This window comes from Prionailurus viverrinus, chromosome E1, assembly GCF_022837055.1.
Source record: "Prionailurus viverrinus isolate Anna chromosome E1, UM_Priviv_1.0, whole genome shotgun sequence".
Classification (NCBI taxonomy): Eukaryota; Metazoa; Chordata; class Mammalia; order Carnivora; family Felidae; genus Prionailurus; species Prionailurus viverrinus.
The window spans coordinates 20835453-20857511 of record NC_062574.1 but is presented as its reverse complement, the minus strand read 5'-3'; the positions used below and the strand labels follow the sequence as shown (position 1 = coordinate 20857511).

The following is a 22059-nucleotide window of genomic DNA, read 5'->3' as shown; positions in this document are numbered from 1 at the left end:
CAACTATTTGGGGCATGTGATAAGCTGCCGTGGTGAAGGAGCGAGGGGAACAGTGAAAAGGGGAGTAGCCCAACTTGGTCCAGGGGCTCAGAAAGGCTTCTGGAGGAGGAGACACATCGATCCAGTCTTGGACAACTGTTAGAGGCTATCCAGGCAGGAAGAGGGGTGAGAGGAGTTACAGGTAGCAGAAGCAGCAAATAGAAAGCCACCAGTGTAGGAACCAGCAGGGCACATCCAGTGGTGCTGTAAGTCATCTGATCTGGCTCCATCCACCCACTCACTCACTCATTCATTCATTCATTCATATATATCTGGAACACCCCCCACGCGAGGTGCCGTACTAAGCACTGGAGATAGACACCTCAGCTAACAAGCAGGTGTAGTCCCCAAATGCACGGAGCTTCCCTGCTCATGGATTTCCATGGACACAGATGGGAAGCTGTAGGATGGGGTAGGCAGAGGGCATCACAGAAGGCTGGGTATGGAGGGCCTGGCTTTCAGCCTATGGGAGCTGGGGAGCCCCGATGGATTGTAAGCCTAGGATTAACAACATGAGGCTTGCATTTCAGAAAGAATGAGTCACAGTGAACTTGGAGAATGGACTGGAGAAGGTGGTCTGGAATCCAGGGGCCCAAATAAGAAATGGCAGCAGACCAAGCAAACAATGGCTGGGTCCTAAGTTATGGCAATGCAGTAGGGAAAAGGCAAAGTGCAAGCTGGACATAGAGACAGCCTTGCCCAGGCCCTGCTGGCTAACTGGACATGGGGGTGAAGAAGAGGAAGAGTGGACAGCCACCCTGAGGGTCTGGCTTGAGCCTCTCGGCACATGGCGATGCTATTCCCTGGGACATGAGGGCAGGGGACCCATCTGGTGGGGCAGAGAACCCGAGGAAGTTTGTTCCCCTGGGACTCGCTGAGTGTCAGAGGACCGTGGGTCCCCCTGAAGTCATGCTCCTCGGGCAGTGGGGTCAGTGTGTGTGGAGCCCAGGAGAGAGCCTGGGGCTGGAGATGCAGATTGGCTTACAGATATTCAACATTTGGAAGTGGACAGGACCACCCGGTGTCCCAAGGGGAGTAGTGCCCAGAGGGAGAAGAGACAAGATCCCATGGCAACAAACATCAAAGGGTATCCAGATTTGTTCTTGGATTTGTTCTTGGATGCCAGAATCCCACTTGGCAAAAGTCAGACCATTAGCCACAGTGAGGAATCATCGGTCCCCAAGAGGGCTTGACCATGACGGGCTGTGGGGACTCTGGCCTGATGTTGCACTTCTCGGGTCTCACCCATCTCTAGTCTGAAGTCACTCACGTGCTTCTCTCCCTTTCATCTCTCCCCCAGGTGTTTACAAAATATGGGAAGTGTTACATGTTTAACTCAGGCGAGGATGGCAAACCTCTGCTCACCACGGTCAAGGGCGGGACAGGCAACGGGCTGGAGATCATGCTGGACATTCAGCAAGATGAGTACCTGCCCATCTGGGGAGAGACAGGTGAGCTGGGCACAGGGACTCGGGCTGTGGGTGATGGCGGAGGGGTGCAGGACTCTGAAAGACTGGTTTGCTTCAGGTGGGCTATCTTGAGGGACTACTGTCTATTGGGGAGCGGGGGGTGACAACATACTAGCGAAGGGTAAAGATGTCCCTGCATGGACTGTGATGTTCTGGGTTTCCTCAGATTTCAGTAGGTGGGGGAGGGGCAGATGATAGGAACACTGGAAAAGGAAGGCAGGGAGGCCGAGGCAGGTGTTGGGAAGGAGGCATGGAGGAAGGTATGATTGGGCAGGCAGGTGGCTTGATTTCAAGGAAGAGGAAGACATGAACACATGGGTCAGCCATCTTCCTCTTCCAGCCATCTTGACTATCCCAACCCAGCTGGGAGGCCCAGCAGAAAGGAGAGAAGGGTCCTCCCACTGGGGGAAGGTGGACGAGCTTGTAGGGTCGGAAAGCCAAAGGGCATGGACTCAGGGGCCTGACACCATGCTTGCATGAGCCCCTTGGTGGGGGGGGGGGGGGGGCATGTGTACAGGCCCCAGAGCTATTTCATGTACATGTTTATTCATTTATGTATTCAGCAAACTATTCATTAGCCACGTATACGGTGTCAGGCTTTGCACGAAGGACATTAAGGTAAAAAAAGACCAGGTCCTTGGTCACACAACCTTGAGGAGGAGACACACAATTACAGTCCAATGTGACACGAGTGTACCTACCCATGCTACATAGGCAGCGTCCTCCCCCTGAAGGGAGGATGTTCAGGGAAAGCATCATATTCCCCTGGGCGTTTGTACAAAGTCTTGGGGGCACATGGGTGTCTCTGTCAGTTGAGTGTCTGACTTTGGCTCAGGTCATGATCTTGCAGTTCGTGAGTTCGAACCCCGCATCGGGCTCTGTGCTAATGGCTCAGAGCCTGGAGCCTGCCTCAGATTTTGCATCTCCCTCTCTCTCTGCCCCTCCTTCCCCGGCTCGTGCTCTGTCTCTCTGTCTCTCAGAAATAAATAAACATTAAAAAAATTATATATTTGAACAGAGTCTTGGGATTACTCTGAATTACACAGGTGGGTCCTCACAAGAGTGGCACAGAAAGGTCAGACAGAGAAGAAGGTGAGAGAAGCAGAGACTGGTGTGACGCAGCCAGTAAGTCTAAGGACACCGGCAGCTTCTAGAACTCTCCCAGATGAAGAGAGTGAAGAGGTGCCCACGAGTGGGACATGGCTGCAAACTAGGCCCAAAATAAGAGTAATGCTGTGTTCAGGGCATAACAAGGAGGAGCGGGCAGGGGTCAAGGATGGGCCTGGAGAAGGGCTCCATAGAAGGGAGGAGGAGAGAGAAGATTCCAGCAGGAAGGAGGCCCTGGGCCCTCAGATTGGAGCTGAGGTGGGTGGAGGCCAAGCAGCCCAGCCCCCACCTCTTGCCACCCTCACCCCATGATTCCGAAAGCCTGGCCCCCCGATCCTGAGGTCCGGCCCTCACCGTGCCTGGGGCCTGCTGGGCCTCTGAGGGCAGCCAGGGCTTCCTACCCTGGGGAGGACCCCCCGCAGACTCCGAGCTGCCCCCACCACCACTCTCTGCCTCCCGTGTCTATGGCCCAAACGCCCTGCGGGGAGAGGTGAGCACAGCCACTTCCTTCACAGTGTGGTTGGCCCTGGCCCTCCCGCACTAGCAACTGAGAAGCAAAATGGCCCCCACATACGTCACCCCAGCAGTGCCTTCTGGTGACTCACCTCAAGCTCCAGGCCATCTGCTTCTTGCCGAAGAGATGCTTACTTGGACCCATCCACTTTTCTAAACTCAGTACCCCTGCCCTCCAGCAAACAAAGGGAGGTCTGCGTTCGTGCCGAGCTCTGGCATCCCTGAGAGCTGACCGGCAGAGCCTGGCTTTCCAGAACATCCCTGAGACCAGCCTGTGTCTTGTGACCATGGGGATCTGTAGACAACCCTGAGCCCTAGGAGCTGGGTCTTGATCCCCAGGAAGAGGTTCTGCCTTGCAGACACCAGGATGTATTTGTTTATCGAGCCATGTGTGGAAAAGGAGGGAAAGGGGGCAATAAAAATGAGTCCTGGAGATGTCACACCCACAGCCTGACTAGAGGTTAGTTATGTCTTTGCACAATAATGTTGGATTTCCTGCCCTGTTACCTTGGTTTGGGAGCAAAAGCAAATGTATACACATAGGCATACACACACATGCACACACATTCACAACGCCAGGCACCTGTCACAGACATCTTCACACAGCACAGCCCCCCATGGGGTCTGGCCTTGGGTCTGAGCACTGGCTGCTGATAAAATGGGCTCCAACCACAGGGGGTCCTACCCCCGGGAATCTATGCTCTGTCTCCCGAAGCCATGGATGGAAAGAGCAGGAAAGCTCTGAGATCATCTATTCCAGCCAATCCCCTTGCGCCTTGGTGGAGGGAGAACTGAGGCCTGGCAGGAAGTAATGGATGTACTGGACGTCATGCAGTAAATTCACGGCCCGGCCAGTGCTGCGCTGACCCAAGCCCCTTGACCACCAGTTAGCCCCGGTGGACCATAAACGTGATCGAGGACCTGCTGTGTGCCTAACGCTGTGCAAGGCATGGTCGGGGATACACAAGACACCAGATGCCCTGCCTTTCAGGGGCTTATCCTCTCATGGAGCAGCCACCGTGGCACACAGAATGCACAAGAGGACAGCCTCACTCCTGCCGGCAGCTTGAGCTATCTCTTAGTGATCCACCGGCACTTCTCACTTAAACAACTGCCTCTGAGGCTGGGGAAGGAGGCTCATGAAGAAGGAGGGCGTTAGAGCAAGGGCAAGGGCTGGCAGAAACCGGTCAGAGGAGAGACTGATCGGTGCTGTCCCAAAGAATTTTCTGCAGCAGTGGAAATGCCCTCTAGCTGCACTGTCCAATGCCATAGGCACAACTGAGCATTTGAAATGTGGCTCGTGGGAATGAGGAACCGGTGGCCTGAATCCTTACATCCAGTCTTCCTCGTTTCGGGCTGAGAAGTCACTGAGCAATGACCACCTGTTGGAGACTCTGGTTGCCTCAAAGCCACTTGTTTCCTGGGCTGGTGAGGAGTGAGTCTCATGAGATTAAGGGTGAGGGTACACACCTGCTGAAGGATGAGGGATGGACTCTGGCAGGTGAGGGATGCTTGTCCATAGGGCCACCTGAGGAGGCATGGCCACACCTTGCTGCCTGGTCTTTGCTCCAAAGGAATGTGGGCAGGCCTAGTCCCACCATGGCCCTCAGGAGGGAGGCTGCCTGCTAGACGCCCCCAAGCCCTGTGGCCCCATAGATGCCATCTGGCTTCCTTGGCCTTCCTACCTCCTCTTAATTCCCAAGTCTTTATCAGAGATATCTGAATGAGGGTGGAGAAGAAAGGAACTGAAATATGGCTGTTGAGGGAGCAGCCGCAGACAACTTGATGACAGGCAGTGTAGTAGGACAGGAAAGCGATGCTAGAGAGACCAAATCCCCAGCTCTTCCTTTCTTTACTAGCTATGTGACTGAAGACGAGTGAATGGGCCTCAGTTTCCTCATTGGTAAAATAGAGATCGATAACACAGATAAACCCATGGACTTCACAGGATGGCTGAAGGAAGCACATGAGAGCTTTCCGCAAACTGTAGACAGTAGAAGGGTGATAATGATGACCATGGGGGGACTGCCAAACCATCCCAGAACCAGAGCCTCTTCCAAATAGTCCCGCCAACCCTATAACGTGGGTGGGTCCTGAAGCAACTCAACATCTGGGAGTCTCATCTGCTCAAAGCAGAGCCTCTGCCACACCCTTGCCTTGCCACGTGGACAGCTTCATCTCTCGGAAATTTAAGGAAGTAGGGGCGCCTGGACGGCTCAGTCGGTTAAGTGTCCGCCTCCTGATTTCAGTTCAGGTCGTGATCTCACAGTTTGTGAGTTGCAGCCCCGAGTCAGGCTTTGCACTGATAGCACGGAGCCTGCCTGGGATTCTCTCTGTCCCTCTCTCTCTCTGTCCCTCCCCTGCTCTCTCTCTCTCTCTCTCTCTATTTCTCTCTCAAGAGTGAATAATAAAATTAAAAAAAAAAAAATTTAAGGAAGCAGTGAGGGAACCACTTTTCTGGGTGCAATTCTGGCTGACTGGAAGGCCCTTTGGTGCCTGACTGAATTTGAAAAAGGCACCGTCTTAGAGAGGACCCAGCCTTATGCGCTCATGCTTAGTGAATAGAGATGACTATGAAAATTATCAAAAGTGCCCTTTCCTCCACTTGGCCAAACATTTTTCTGCAGGGCACCCTGGGAATATGCCACTTTAAAGCAGGCAGGCTTGGGGCACCTAGGTGGCTCAGTCGGTTGGGTGTCTGACTTCAGCTCCGGTCATGATCTCACGATTCATGGGTTTGAACCCCGTGTCAACCTCACTGCTGTCAGCACAGAGCCTGCTTCGGATCCTCTGTCCCCCCTCTCTCTCTGCCCATCCACCACTCGTGCTCTTTCTCTATCAAAAATAAACGTTTTTATAGGAAAGAAGGAAAGAAAAGAAAAGAAAAGAAAAGAAAAGAAAAGAAAGAAAAGAAAAGAAAGGAAGATCCATCACACATGAACCTAGACTGTATGGACCCTCTGGAATGTCAGGATTGGAGATATTACATGTCACAGAAAAACAAGGATCTGGGCACCCTGCTTACATGAAGTTAAATGCATTTATTCGTTGCAGAAATTCTTTAATATACTACATCATGAGTCTCCAAGAAAGTAATATTGCACACAGCATTTATTTCCCAAATGCCTTTGACCATGGAAACCTTTTTCATGGAGGAACTCACAAAATAGAAAAGGGACAGAAAAACTGTCCTAGACCGTAGAAGTGCAGATTTCATGGCCAGCATTTTCTAAAGGAAATTAAATTGAAGGCAGGTGGGAGGTTGTTAAAAATGAAACTTGGTGTAGACGCCTCTGAGTAACTTCAAAGATAAAAGAAATAGGCAGTGGGTTATCTAGGTTGCACATGAGAGAAACCAAATTCAAACAAGCTTAGGCATAAAAGGAATTGTATTGCCCCCAGAATCCAAGGCAAGCTTCAACAACCAAACAGCAGGAGAACAAGAATGCAGCGTCAGAAACAACTGGAACCAAGAGCTAGGGCCCCCCTCCAGTCTCTCCTTCTCTCACCTCTCTTCTTTCTGAGTTGCTTTATTCTCTCTCACTACAGACAGGTCTTTTCCACACATATATTTTTTTTCACCCATGCCTGCTGATAGTTTTATATTTTACACATCCTATCACCAGCATGAGACCGTTCTGAGTCTCTCCCCAGGGTCCTATTAAAAAAAAAAAAAAACAACAAGAAAGGGAATCATTGACCCATTGGTCATTTGGGTGCCCATGCCTGGACCAATCAGCAGTGGCCAGGAGAGGGAGTTAACAGAAGGGCCCAAGAGCCCCGAGAAAGCTGGGCGGATGGCAGCCAGGGAAGGAGTTCCCAAGAGATAGTCCTGTGAATGGCCATGCTGGGGGAGGGAGGGCTATGGCAAGGGTTGGGGATGGGTTATCTCTGAGGAAACCAGAATCCGTGTACAGGGAGTTCTCAAATGAACTCAGGTTCTAGACAGCTACGCCCAAAAGTTAGAAGGACCCCACATAGGGCCCCTCCCTTTCTCATCACCTTCTAGTGTTCATTCACCCCCTACAAAATACACTTTTTATTGACTATAATTTGACTTGATTTCCCCCAATCCTAGCATAGTAGAAGAAAGAACCTGGTATTATATTTTTGAGCAAAGGAATTATTTTGAGGGTCTATGCCCTAATAGAGGTAAATATCTGGTTCCTTATTATCTACCACCAGCCTCATCTGTCCTCCTCTGTCCCCTTTGTCCCTTGGCTCTGGCCACACTGGCTTCCCCAGGACACCTTGAACACTCCAGGAGCACTCTTACTTGAGGGCATCTGCATTCTCCGCTCCCTCTGCATAGAATTCTCTTTGCTCAGACCCACATTGCTACTTGCCTCACCCCTGCCACGTCTTTGCTCAGATATCACCCTCTCAATGAGGGCTACCCCGCCAGCTCGTCCCCCTTGTCACCCCTCTTTATCTGCTCTGCTTGTCCTTTTCTCTATGACATGTGTCACCTTCAAATACGCCATGTGATTTTTTTTTCTTGTGTATCGCTTTCCCTAAAACATATGGTCCAAGAGGTCAGGGGTCTTGGACTGTCCGGCTCACTGATGTCTACCAGGGCAATAAATATTTGTTAATATATTTGCTGAAAGAGGGGGAAAAAAATGCTATAACTGTGCACACCGACGGAACCGGGGCGAGAGAGAAACTGGCATTAATGAGTGGCTGCTATGGGCCGTGAACATTCTATCCCACAAATTCTTTCAGCCACCCTACCAACAAGGTGTTACAATCCCCATTGAAAGATAAAGACACTGGGGCTCAGAGGGGTTGAGCAAGCTTCCCAGGAACACACATCTCATTAAGTGGCTGAACCAAGCTAAAAACCCACGTATGAACCGAAAAGCAATTCTCTTTTCACGACATGCCTTTAATGTTAAAAATGTGATTGCCAAAAGCACTGCCATGAAAATAGCTCAGGGGGGAGAAAGAAAAACGGTTCAGGTGACATCTCTGAAGAGAGAATGGCGTGTAATGATAGGTCTGTTAAACTTCTTTTCTATTCCCCCCCCCTTTTTTTTCAATAGCAGAATCCTTGAATTGAACAAAAGCTTTAGCACAGCCCCAGTATGTGAAACAGATAAAGGTAGGGCAGCTCTGGTTCTCCTGGAAATGGGGACCTCAGTGTGATTGTCCCATGCTTACTATGGCCATTCCTAAGGAACCCTAGGACTCCAAGGAACCCATTTTGAAAAGCATTCTATGGAAGATGGATGAAAAATGGCCTCTGTTGGTTCTGCGACTGTGTACATCCCAAAGACCAGCACCAAACATCTCTCTCCCTTCTCCCTGATGGTGAAAAGAGCTCCTGGTATGTCGGCTGAGCTCTGGAACCTCGGAGAAGCTGACAGTCTGGATTCCTGGTCGAACATGGTGGGCGGAACGTAAGTGTTTTTGGAGGCTCCCTCCACACACCCCTCCTAAATGAGAATCATGGATTTTTTGTTGTTGTTGTTGTTGTTAAGTATAAACCCACAATGACAGAGAGGATGGGAGACAAGACACCGGTCAACGTCAGCAAGTTTTTGGAAGATGGAAGGCGGATGCTGATTAACTTGGCATGTGGCAGACAAAACTGAGAGATAAGGGTCTGCACCGAGAAGCCAACTAAAGCCACACAGCTGTCACCACGGGACAGCCAGGAAGGGTCAGGAGTGGGAGGCATCGGACCCTGCTGAAGACAGCGATAAGAGGTGGAGCTAAGACGAGGAGGATTAGTTAAAAGTCTTTAAAAGGAGCTGTTAAGTCTCTCAGATATTTGCCCATGGCCCAGAGCAGCTAGCCAAGTGCCTCTCCCCACCCCAGCACAGGACGAGATGATGCAGTCTGGTGCCGGGCGTGGGGAAACCAGGCAAAGCTGAGACATGGGTAAAGTACCCTACAGAAACCAGGGAGATGAAGTGAAGTTCTGCCTACTGAGTAGTGAGACCCCCCAGCCACGCTAATCTATCCCACCACCCCCCAAACAGAAGTCTGGGACTATAATCCCTCGCTGGAGAGACTGACAGACTCAAGAGAGAAGATCCACGGAGAATGACAGTCAGGACTCCCCGGACACGATGTCCTGGTTAGATCCCCCCAGAGTGAAGTCCCTTAGTAAGTCTTCCAACACCCAGGAATGACTACAGTTTTAAGTACCTCGTACTTAGGAGTGGACAGCCAGAAAGCCAGGCTTTGGGGGGAAACCACACACAGGAACCAACACCAGCCCAACAAAAAAGAAGCTTTGAGGGACGCCTGGGTGGCTCAGTTGGTTAAGCGACCGACTTTGGCTCAGGTCATGATCTCACAGTCCGTGAGTTCAAGCCCCACGTCAGGCTCTGTGCTGACAGCTCAGAGCCTGGAGCCTGCTTCGGATTCTGTGTCTCCCTCTCTCTCTGCCCCTCTCCCGCTTATGCTCTGTCTCTCTCTCCGTCAAAAATAAATTAAAAAAAAAAAAAAACATTAAAAAAGAAGCTTTGAGGAAATACAGATAATGATTAAAGGCACAAGCTCTAGAGCCAGAGCAGAGCCTGGGTTCAAATCCCAGCTATACAACTTCCCAGCTGGGTGACCTTGGGCAAGTTACTTAACCTCTCTGAGCCTCAGTTCCATTACCTCTAAAATAAGACTAATATTGGGGGCATCTGGGTGGCTCTGTCAGTTAACTGATCTCAGCTCAGGTCTTGATCTCAGGGTCATCAGTTCAAGCCACACTTTGGGCTCCATTCTGGACATGAAGCCTACTTTATTAAAAAAAAAAACAAAACAAGTATTATTATCTACTCTGTAAGGTTGTTAGGAAGATTGAAATGAGTTAATATGTATGAAGTACTTTGAAAAGTGCCTGAAAAAATATTGGGGACTATGTAAGTGTTTAATAGATACAAAATAAATGCAGGGAGCAGAAGGAAACATCAAACCCCTTTTAAGAAATTCTCAGGAGATGAGAGAAGATATTGCATCCATAAACACAAGCCATTTAAATAGGATGCTATTAAAAAGTAACATGCGAAGGAAATGTCTTTTTGTTTAACTCCTGGAAATGAAGATACGATTACATTTAAAAAAAAAAAAAACATAAAAGGGTTGGAATTGAGGAAATGTCCTGAAAAGTAAAACAAACAGACAAACAGATGGAAAATGGGAGGAAGAAAAAATATGACAACGAGAGGGTGAATCCAGGAAGTCCAACATGCTATTACCAGGAGTTCTAGAATAACAAACCGGAAAGAATGGAGAAGAGGACCTTGCCAAAGAAGAGAAGTTCCGGCCAAAGCACATGATTTTCCATAGCTGAAGAGTACACCAAGTCCTGCCTGGGATAAGTAGAGAAACAAGCAGACCAAGATGCACCCTTGAGAAATTCGGGCTAACGGAGGCAAAGAGAAAACCTTAAAAGTTTCCAGAAAGGAAAAACAAATCAACCCTTCTTTTCTAAGATAGAATTCTCTACCCAGCAAGCTACAACTGAAGTACGAGGGTAGAATTTGGTTTCAAATATATTCCAAATACAGATATCGTACATATATCATAATTAATATATAAATTATATTTATATGTCCTGCCAGTAAAACCTTGGATTGCAAGTAACTCGTTCTGTGAGGGCTCCACAAGACGAGCAAACATCTCTGATACACTGTAACTTGATAAATGAGCGATGTCTTGCAAAACAAGTAGCGCGTGGAGCCACATGTCACATGATCGCAACTGAACCAATGGTTCCTGAAACTCACTTGGGTATACGATTGCTTTGGATCACAGGCATGTTTCCGGACCTAACTATGCTCACACACCCAGGTTTTACTACATAATTAATACGTAAATTACATATTAACGTATAAAACATACTTTTTTGGTGAGAACATTTCCTTCTACTCTCTTAGCAGATTTCAATTATCCAATACAGTTCCATCAACTGCAGTCATCATGTCATATATTACATCCTCTGACCTTATTCATCTTGAAAGTTTGTACCCTTTTAACAACCTCTGCCTATTTCCCCCACCTCTACGCCCTGGCAACCACTTTTCTCCTCTGTTTCTAGGAGTTTGACATTTTTTTCCTCTTTTGCCATTTCTGCGGTAGATACTTAGCAAGCCAAACCAACCAACCAACAAAAAGAAACAAACAAACAAAAAAAAACAAAACAGAAGAGTTTCACACGAAAAAGATCAAAATCATTACATACTACAAGGCTGGGTGTGGACAATATTTATCTAATTCCATAAAAGCTGGAGACTGGCTTAGCCAAAATGTCGCATAACTCTACAGGAGGATGGAAGGAAAGGAAATACAGCAGGCCCCCTCATGGAAAAGTCTACGTCCTAATTTGGTAGATAATACCTAAAAGCTTTTAAAACCAAGAAATGTCTTTCAAGCAATTGATGACCACAGAAGATGAAAGTAAATACGAGAAGAGACAGCTCAAGCAGTTGAAAGCAGTTGTCTCTGAAAACTGGGGCCCAGGGGTTGGGGAGAGGGGGAGCCCCAAACCGCTGCTTTTTTTTTTTTTTCATTAAAAGCTTTGCGGTATCATTTGGCTTTTTAAATTATGTACATCTATTGCTTTGATAAAAATTAAAATTAAATGTAAAATAATCATAACCTCTCCGCATAGCTGGAAGGCCCAAGCAGCTATCAAGGGTAGCACATTTTCTATCTTCTATCACAAATGGGACATAGTGAGAGTGGATGCAGATGGTTGCTATGGTTTCTCTGACATCTCTGCTCCCAGGAAGCACTCTTGTCACGGTGCCTGGTGCTGAGGACCTTACCAGAAGGAGAGGTGCAGGCTCCAGCCTGAATCCTGAGAGTCTGAACACCGGGATGTGCGGCAACCAGGGAATTCTGGGCTCACTCTCAGAGTGGGCCTTTGCGCTGGATGGGGTGGGAGTGGGGGGCTTCCCACAGGTGCCAAGGACTCAGGAGAAATGATGTCACAAGTCAGAGGTACCACTGGAGGCAAGCATCCATTAAGCAGCCAGAAGCCTGACTTTTATCATTCTGAGAAGACCTGCTTAATGCACATGCTAAGTGCTGTGCCGAAACCATACATCAGAAGTCCCAGCCAGGCAGGCCATGGTCTGAGAGCAAAATCTAGACTAAACACATTCACCTCAGAGATGATGTCCTCCTATTCTGTAAATTTCCAAGACTACCTACTATGTGCCAGACCCTCAGGGATACAGATGAACAGCCCAGTCCGGGTTTTCAAGGAGTTCACAATCCAGGGACTATCTCGAGGGGTCCTATTAAGTACTGGATAGAAATTCATTGATCCAACAGCGCTCACATAAAATGCCTGTGGGGTGCCAGGCTTCTGCAATCTGGGGGGCATGCAAACAATTAAATGTCATGATATGCTATAGACTCCTAAGATAGAAGGAGCAGACTATGGGTTTCAGAAGGGAGGAAAAGAGCATGTCAGGAGAGGCTTCAGAGAGAAGGTGACCTTTGGGCCTCATCCCAGGCCTGTCTGCAAGTGGCTAGGCAGAGTATGGGAGTTAGAGAGGGGCTGTGTCATGAGCAGGTGAGAGGCCAAACACAGGGAGGGAAATCCAGAGCCAAAGCCAAGAACATCCCAAGGTGTCCTGGGGTAGCTGGATCTAAGGCTGAGACCAGGAGCTGGACAGGGAGGCAGAGGCCAGACCACCACGGGTCTGGTATGTTCTGTGAACACATCAGCGTTCTCCTGTGAGTTCTTCTACCCAAAGGATGGTCATCCAACCAGCAGCACCAGTATCCCCTCGGAGCTTGTCAGAAATGCAGAATCTCAGAGCCAACCCAAATCTGCATTGTAAGAGGATCCCTGGCTGATTCACGTTCTAGTGGGAGAAGCACTGATCAAGACCACTGTTTCCCACCCTTTGGATGTATGAGGATGCCTTTTTAACAACCAGATGCTTCTCAGACATCACCCCCACATGAACGCTATCATGCTTTTTATATCCATTGATTGAGAAAATATTCAATGACAAAAAGTCATGCTTTGAGTGACTTTGATTCCTGTAATTACATCACGATCTATATGTGTGCTCTGTTCAGCAATCTGGTTGTACCTAGCTTCCACCACCAGCGCGTGCAAATCAGAGTTTTTATAAGTAGAATCTTAATCATCCACCAGCCTCCCCTTTAATTTTGGATACATGGCTCTTCCCGATGGCTTTTCAAGGGTGGTATCTCCTGCTCCTGCATGCTGGTTGCCCACCCAGACTCATCAGCCTTCTTAGCAAATAATTTATAATCTCTGAGCCTGGATGCACTAGGGAAACTCATTATTTAAAGAATCCTTGGAATAAATCTTTTTGCAATGAGACTAGACTCAACTCTACACGGGTGCCTTCACTGATGGATGTTTTGTAAATATTCTATCTAACAGGAATGTGTCACGTGAAGCCACTTTCCTCTGTTGCATATCTCTGACCCAACGTGAACCCCTCCTTCCCCAACGTGGGCACGTCCCTCTATAGTATATAAGGTGCTTCAGCTGCCTTCTATTCTCTGATCCTCATACACTCTTATGACATAGAGCAGTTCTAGCCATTTAACAGATTAACCCATTTAACAGATGTGGTAAGTAAGCAAGTCTCTGAGATGCTAAGTGGCTTTCCCGTGACCTCATGGCTAAGAAGTATTGGGACGAGCCCTTGAATCACGTCTCTGATTTGGCCCTCGGTTCTCTCCACCAAGAGTTAGTGTTCCTTAATAATGAAAACAGAAAAATAGAAGAACACTTGGTTCACCAGGGTGACATTTTTGCCAAAGCACATCTTAGTCATCTTTGAGGCTCTGCAGGAAGGAGCCGAGCTTTGCAGCCGTCACCAAACTGTTGTGGCCACTTGATAAGGAGCTGTTAGTGAGAACCCCACTACCTCATGCCGCTGCCCTGAACAGACATAATTGCAGCCCATCCAGCTTGGGGACACAGTGCTGATTTTTCTTCCTCTGGAGCTGGCCTAGCCTCAAAATGTCACCTGTGAGCAATGGAGCGTGAGCGTGCCCATCTCCATGCTGGGTTTGGATTTGCTCACCTAGACACGCCGTGCAACGGGGCCTGTCAGGGGAGGGGCGGGCGGGGAGCACCCTTGGCCCGATTTTAGCCAGGCAGAAATTCAGGGTTTCTTTACAAAACAGCCTCTGCTGACTTGTGAGTGCTGGGCGGTCATGTCTTTTTTTTTTTTTTTTAATCTAGTTTTCAGGAAATTAAAATGAGATGCAGTGAGGTTAGGAGACTTGTGCATGATCCCCAGCTCACAGAATTTCAGGGCTGAAAGGAACCTGAGGGATCAGTGATTTAAACAAGAGGAAACCAAGGCTCAGAGAGGCAATATAACTTGCCTGAGGTCACACAGCTATTAAGCAGTGGGGCTGGGAGTCAGATCCAGGGCTCCATGATTTCAGAGCCCATGCTTTGCTTGAGACCCACCCTGGCTCCCCTTTCCAGGGGCCCACCTTGGCCTCCTTTGATTCCTCTGTGCATGCCAGAAGAACAGGAAGAACCAAGATGGCACCTCCAGTTGACTGCCCAAACGGTGTTCGGCAGACCCTTTCCACCAGGGCTCTCAAGGGCTGGGGCTAGGACCTCAGTCCCTACCATGGTCACTGTCCCACACTGAGCTTTCCCCTGAACTCTGAGAGGAGAGAACACAGGCTACTGAACCCAGTGTCAATTAAACTATTCTCCCCCTCCTTCCCTATACAGCTTGAAACCTTCTTGGCTTGTCACCTGGGACCATTGCTTCCTCTAGCCTACTGGCAAAGAGCAGAGGAGAGTGAAGAGTCAAGATATCTGGCTCCTGGGCTCTGCCAGGCCACCACTTGCCCTCTCTGTGGGCCTCAATTTTCTTACCTGAAAGATGAAAAGTTAGTTGGATTGAAGCAACATCAAAGACTCTCCTTAGTTGCAAAATTCTATGCAGCCATGAATCATAGACCCTGGGGCAGTCCTTAGTTTCTCTGGGCTTTGGTTTCTTCATCTGTAAAATGGATATGATGTAAAAAAAATTACAATCTTACATACAATATATATGTATATATAAGATTGTATATATATATATATGTTTATATATACATATATATGTGTGTGTGTGTATATATATATATATATATATATATACAAATATATGGGGATATTGATGTCTGTCTCAGGACGGCTGGAAGGATCTGATTAGGCAAGTCTGTGAAGACCCCAAAGCTTACCATACATGTGCCAATGTTGTTGTTTGCCACGTCCTATAGGACATTCAAAGCTGAGTGGCTCAGAGTCCTGGCCTGCAGGCTCTCAAAGGGGAACTACTCAATGGGGAATGGGACCATTGACACCAGAAAGGCACAATGTCTGAGCGAGGTCGGGTGTTGGAGGGCAAAGAGCAGAGCCTTGGATACTGACCGCCAGGGTTTGATGCTGGATTTGTATGGTGTGACTATGGCAAGCTGGCTGCTCTGAGCCTTTTTCCTCATCTGTAAAATATTTGTTTTCTCATCTGTAATAAGCCTGCCTCTTGGGGTGACCGTAAGGAGCAATAAAGTGACCATCTGGCCTCTGACCACATCCCTGTTGCTCTTAGAATAGGCAGAGGTCACACCTGTCTCAGGGCTTCTGCACCTGCTGTTCCCTCTGCCCAGAACGCTTGCCCTGGGTCATCCCATGACCCAGCTGCTCACTTCAGTCCGGTTCCCTGTGCCAACGCCATCACCCCGAAAAGCCCTGCCCTGCCTCCCATCTGGAAGAGTCATTCCTGCCCCGCCCATCCTGTCTCACCGTCCTCTCCCCTGATTCTCCCCCCAGCACTTGTCATTGCTGACCCGATGCTGCATGTGTCCTTGTCTGTTGTCTGCCCCACCACACACACACACACACACACACACACACACACATACACACACACATGCACACACGCACCCCAGTCCCAGAGAACTGCAGGGCCAAGCCCCAGCATCCAGTCAACAGTAGCAGCCAGAGAAGCCCCTGGGAGGTTGGGATGATCCAGTGGATTGACGGGCCTGGCCCCTCCCCTGCCTGGACAACATGGACCTGGACACGCCAGGCCTCTCTTCCCGATCACGCAGAATAGTGAGGCCCTAAAGATGAGTCTCGTCCCCCATGGCTAAGCCACCATGATGTCACGGGCAGCAGAAGCAGGCAGATAGCAGCCACACAAGATGGTAACACAAGCTGGGTCCCTTCATGGGGGAGTCACAGGCGGTCTTTGCTACCCCTGTTCAGCTTAAGTCCCTACACAGCTGCCCACCGGTCTCTTACTCACCACCCGCCACCTTGAGACTGGAAAAGAGGGTCTCGAGCTGGCTCAGCCAGCTCAGCTGGCTCAGCTTGGGCAAAAGCTCACTGTGAGACCCAGACAAATGCGTCATCCTGTCGGCATCTCTGTCTCAGCTGTAAAAATGAGAAGGTGGGACTCCGTGAGTCTCAGAGATCAGCTGTGCAGTTTTGCTCACTTCTGAAAACATGTATGACACCTACTGTGTGCCGAATATTATGCAGATACAATAAATAAAACACTGACCCTGTCCCCAAGGGTCTCCCAATCTCAGTGGAGACAGAGAGTTACATGAAAAAGGTAGGGCATCCAAAGGAGGAAGGCTCCCAGGAGGCAGTGACAGTGAAGCTGGTGAAGTCAACCAGATGGAAGGAAAGAAGAAGGGCCAGTCTAGATGCAGGGAGTCACATGAGGAAGGAGGAATAGGAAAGAGCAGCTGATCTAGGTGGATTTTGTAGAAAGCCAGAAACACTGAAAAATGATGATGATAGCACTACAAACTAGTAAGCTTTTCTTTTTTGTTTTTAATTTTTTTTAATGTTTATTTATTTTTGAGAGAGAGACACACACAGAGTATGAGCAGGGGAGGGGCAGAGAGAGAAGGAGACACAGAATCTGAAACAGGCTCCAGGCCCTGAGCTGTCAGCACAGAGCCTGACGCGGGGCTCCAACCCACGAGCTGTGAGATCATGACATGAGCCGAAGTCGGATGCCCAACCAACCGAGCCACCCAGGCACCCCAATTAGCGAGCCTTTCTTAATCACCAGACTCTGTGCTAAGGGCTTTCTGTGCAACGTCAACAGTCCTATGAAGACGGATCCATTATTATGTCCAAACTCATTCTGCAAATTTTGCAGGAAAACGATGCTCCAAGAGATTGAATAACTTGCCAAAGGTCACAGAACCAGATTTGACCTTACCCCGTCTGACCCCAGAGGCCCAAGCATTTAACCAACTGTCCTAGGCTCTCTCTGGCTCTGACTCACCAGATATAAGAGCCATGTATCCACCTGTCTTAGAATGCCTAGCTCACTCTCTGGGGAAAAGAGTTCTCTACTGTGGGTGCCTGCAAGCTCTACTCACTTTGGCCCCACCCAGTGCCCTCAGGAAGTCCATATACAGTGAAGGCTACTGGCTGTCCTGTGGAAGGTGGGGAGAGGATCCTGAGCTCTTGCACACAGAAGCCCTTCTAGGCCATGCACCCTTCTGAGAATACCTCTTCTAGCAAAACCTCCAGAAATGAAGGCACACTGGGGTCAGTGCTACTGGGGAAGGTTAGCATGGTGGAGGTCACACTATTTATCTTCAGATCCTTGAGGGGGGTGGCAGGTGGAAGAAGGGTTAGAGCTGGGAGCAGGGGGGAGATCTGTAAACAGGCAGTTTTCAACTCAATGTAAGGATGAACTTGGAGAACCATGGACCGTCCCATGGGCAGTGAGGTCTCCTCTCTAGGGAGTGCTCAAACACAATGATTGTCATCAGTCCCTGGTGCTGCATGGGTGCCTCCTGTTGTCCTTCAGAGCTTAGGTAATAGACGCCCTCTGGGAGCTCCACCAGTGAGGACCCAAGAAGGGAATCGACAGCACCCACAGACCGGGCAATACAAGGAAAGATGAATGAAGGACTATTTACCAAGGTGTGGGCAAGGCTTAGGGAAGGCAATACGGGGGGTGCGTTGTCCTGGGCCCGGTAGCAGGACAGCCGCCACCATGCCTAAGGAAAGCAAAAAAAGAGCTGGCACCAGAACTCAGAGAAAGAGAAATCTCAGAGGGCTTCCCTTAGCCCCCCCAACCCAGAGCTGCGGCTTGTTAAAGTGTCATACACTAACTCGCAGTGATCCGACACATAGAGTTAAAGAGACTGAATGTCCCAGACTGACTCCTCTCTCCTCCGGTTTCCTGCTGACACACCACTGGCAAACCCAACTGGAAAACGGGGGCCAAGGGTGCCCATCAGGTCAGTCTATACAAGTTCAGCTCCCAGGGCAAAGAGCAGAGTGCAGAGGACAGTCCAGGGGACACACAGAAACTATCCTCCACTACAACCCCCCCATGTGGCTTCCTCCCTCCTACCCTCTCCCCTCCAGCTAGCTATCCTTGCCACTGTTATAAAGTCAGCTTCCGCCAACACGAATTCATTTGTATCAGCACATCCCTGCCTTAGCCTAGAAAATTCCTCTGGCTTTTCAGAAAATCTTCCCTTCCTACTTCCCTCGTGTTTATTTCCTCGGCATGCTTCCTGTAATTTGCAAAGATTAAAGATTTAAGCCTCTTTTATTGCGATGTACTTTCCCAGCCCCATTATGCATTCTGCCCATTGCTTCCCGGTCTCCTCCTGCAGAGGTTCCAAAGCCTTTCTGCACGCACAGAAAATGCTCTACAGGTAGACTTCACCTTGGGCCGGCCATGGCCATGCTCCTAAAAAGTGCTACAGTATTCCGGCTTCTGCAGGGTGAATGCACTTTACTGCCTCCTTCCTGATTCAACATTATCTTTCCTGTTTGGTCGCAATTAACAAGTGCTCCTAGCACTGTGTTCGTAGCAGCTTCCCCTTTTGCTGTGCTCTCTCTCTCGAGCTCTTTCTATCTCTCGGGGGCTTTGAATCCTGGTGTTCATGATGTGTAAACAAATCCTTCACTGAACCAGGGGCCTGCACTCTTTGAAGCAGCTCAGTGTTGAATCATTTGGTGATGAGGGGAATATGAGGCTGTGAATGATTCTGTCCACGTCAGTCTGCTTTACCGTCAGGGCTGGCTCCTTACATGTGCAATGTGTGCAGTCCCACAGGCCCCCATGCTCAGAAGAGCCACACTCTGTGTAACGCTCTGCAATTGGCTGCCTTGAAATTCTTAATCGTTTTTCAATCAGGGCCCCACATTTTTATTTTGCACCCGGACCCAAAAGTTGTGTGGGCGGTCCAGATACGGTTACTGCTGCAGCTGCTGTTGTTTTATGCACAACCCACCTCCGTCTCAGTGGGAGAGACGTCTAAGTCCTGTGACACGGACAGGTAGCATGTGGTGCTGGCACGTCCCTGTGTCCAACCAGACCCTGGGCAGACTCCCAGCTGCCAAAGGGCAGGAAAAGGTGGACCCGGCAGAGGACTCTTTCCCACTCATTTGCTTCATTCACCATTACTGAACTCCACCCGGTCCCAGGCACTGCGCTAGGGGTTTTAGGGGATGTGGTGTGAAAAAGCTACTCCCTTTCTCCAACCCCCAATCAGAAACCCAGAACTATGGGGATGCCTGGTGGCTCAGTCAGTTAAGGGTCCGACTCTTGGATTTCGGCTCGGGTCATGATCTCATGGTTCATGAGACCGAACCATGCACAGGGCTCTGCGCTGACAGGGCAGAGCCTGCTTGGGATTCTCTCACTCCACGTCTCTGCTCCTCTCCACCCTCTCTCTCTCTTTTTCAAAATAAATAAATAAAATTTTAAGAAAAAGTTTTTTAAAAGGAAAGAAACCCAGAGCTAGGAACCAGGGCATCGGCTCGTGGAAATAAACCACACCCCTAGTGAGGTAGAAAGAGTGTTTAATTGGAAATCAGGAGACCTGACTTCTAGCCCTTGCTCTGCTCTTGACTTGGGCAAATCACTTCCCCTCTCTCAACTATATCACTGCTTGCCCAAATGTGTTTGGCCTCAGATAACCTATCGCCAAATCTCTGGAAATGCAGATACCTGGGCTCCACCCCAGAGTGACCGGATCAGAATTTCTAGGAGTAGGTCCCCAAAATCATCACCCAGAGCTCCCTACGTGATTTTGATGTGTGTTCCATTTTGAGAACCTCTGAGGCACATGATCTGAGCCTTTGGCTCTAACCATCTATGTTTGATAACTTCAGCTCTTAAATTAGGTCTTCATAGTTGCACTAATAGCATCCATGTCCAGGCAGGAAACATAAAAGACTGTGGGCGGGCATAGGGCAGAGACTAGAAAGGGACTGTTCCCTAATCAGACTGGAGAATGACCCACAGAGAGCTGAGGGCAGGTCCATGAAGGAAGAGAAACAATCTGGGAATAAGGAGTGCTTTGGGGAAAAGCAGGGCCAGAGAGGGTCTGGGACTCCAGTTGTGGGCTGGCCAAGAATCCAGCTGCCGCCCAGAGCCCCACCCAAGTCACCCAAGGCCTCCAGACCAGAGACCCCCAGGAGCACCTGTTTAGGAAAGCAGAGGGGTGGCATCCTTGTCGTCCCTGACGCTCCGAGACATCTGGGGTCTGCTCGCAGCTCACATTCTACAGCTGCACTGCCCCCTGAGGTGGTCACGGCCGCCTGTGGCTATTAAAATTTAAGTTAATTAATTAAATTTAAATTCAATTAAAAATAGGGGCGCCTGGGTGGCTCAGTCGGCTAAGCATCCAACTTCGGCTCAGGTCATGATCTCACAGTCTGTGAATTCGAGCCCTGCGTGGGCTCTGTGCTGACACCTCAGAGCCTGGAGCCTGCTTTGGATTCTGTGTCTCCCTCTCTCTTTCTGTCCCTCCCCCACTCATGCTCTGTCTCTATCTCTCTCTCAAAAATAAATAAACGTTAAAAAAAATTTTTTAATTCAATTAAAAATAAAGGAAGCCAAAAAGGTAAATATGTGAGGTGATAGGTGTATTAATTAATTTGATGGGGGAAACCCTTTCAAAATGTGGACATGTATCACATCATCATATTGTATACTTGATCTGACAATTTGTCAATTATACCTCAGTAAAGCCGGGGGGGGGGGGTAATTAATTAGTTAATGAATTAAAAGTTCAGTTCCTCAGTTGCACTTGTCACACCTGATGTGACTAGCGGCTACTATGTTGGATAGCAAGGATTCTAGAACATTCCATCTGGGCAGGAAGTTCTCTAAAGAGAGTGGAAATCTTATCCATCACTCTCTTCTGTGCCCATCCTGTTGCTGGATATTTGTAACAATAGGAGGTTATTTAGGAATTTACTCTGCCTCAGCCCCTGCTGCTTCTGGAATAAACTCCCCTTCCGAATCCCAGCCCAGCCTGATTGGCCTTAGGCGGCTCTCACAAGGCAGGCATGCCTGGCCTGTCTGCTTCGCCCATTACTTGAAGCATTTCTGACAGAAAGGCTTCACTTTTCATTTTCTCCCTGTAAGCCAGGGGACCCCTCCTTTGAGCCTGTCTTACTGGCTCTAAGGTTTTCTAAGCTCAGTTATACAGCAGGGACGCAGCTTCCGAGAGCTCCAGAAAACAAGTTTTGGCATGTCTCCCCTTCTGCCCCCCACAGCCACTGAACAGACTTTCAGTTCATCCAAGCACAGGCATCCCCGTGATCCCAGCATCATGCCACTGGGCTCCTTCCCCATCTGAGCCTGTTCTTTGGGCTCCTGACCTCTCTTCAACCCCTTGCTTGGGCAGGCTCACCCCTCCTCCCCTTCCACCGTCCTCCCTCTCTTGTACTCCCCCCTCCTCCCTGTCCTGCATTCCCCCTCCCTGACGTACCTGTGGACCTGTCCATCTGCTAGGCCACGGGTACTGGGAGGAACAAGGGACACAGGCATCCTGGGACATTCGGGCAGCAGTCTGCATGGACAGTCTGAGTAAAGAGATAGCAGAACACTCGACTGCTGGAGGGAAGGGGGTGTGATTATGGATTGCCTGGGATCCTCCCCAGTTCCACGAAATCATGATGAAAGGATTC

General features: G+C 49.2%; 1 protein-coding gene across 1 annotated transcript in view; it reads left to right on the top strand.

Annotated features, from left to right (window-relative positions):
- Window positions 1-22059, top strand: part of ASIC2 (acid sensing ion channel subunit 2) — a 268403-nt gene that overhangs the window by 180296 nt on the left and 66048 nt on the right. The window contains exon 2 of the mRNA XM_047834046.1: window positions 1340-1490. Coding sequence (XP_047690002.1) covers window positions 1340-1490 — 151 coding nt within the window. The remainder of the gene's footprint in view (window positions 1-1339; window positions 1491-22059) is intronic.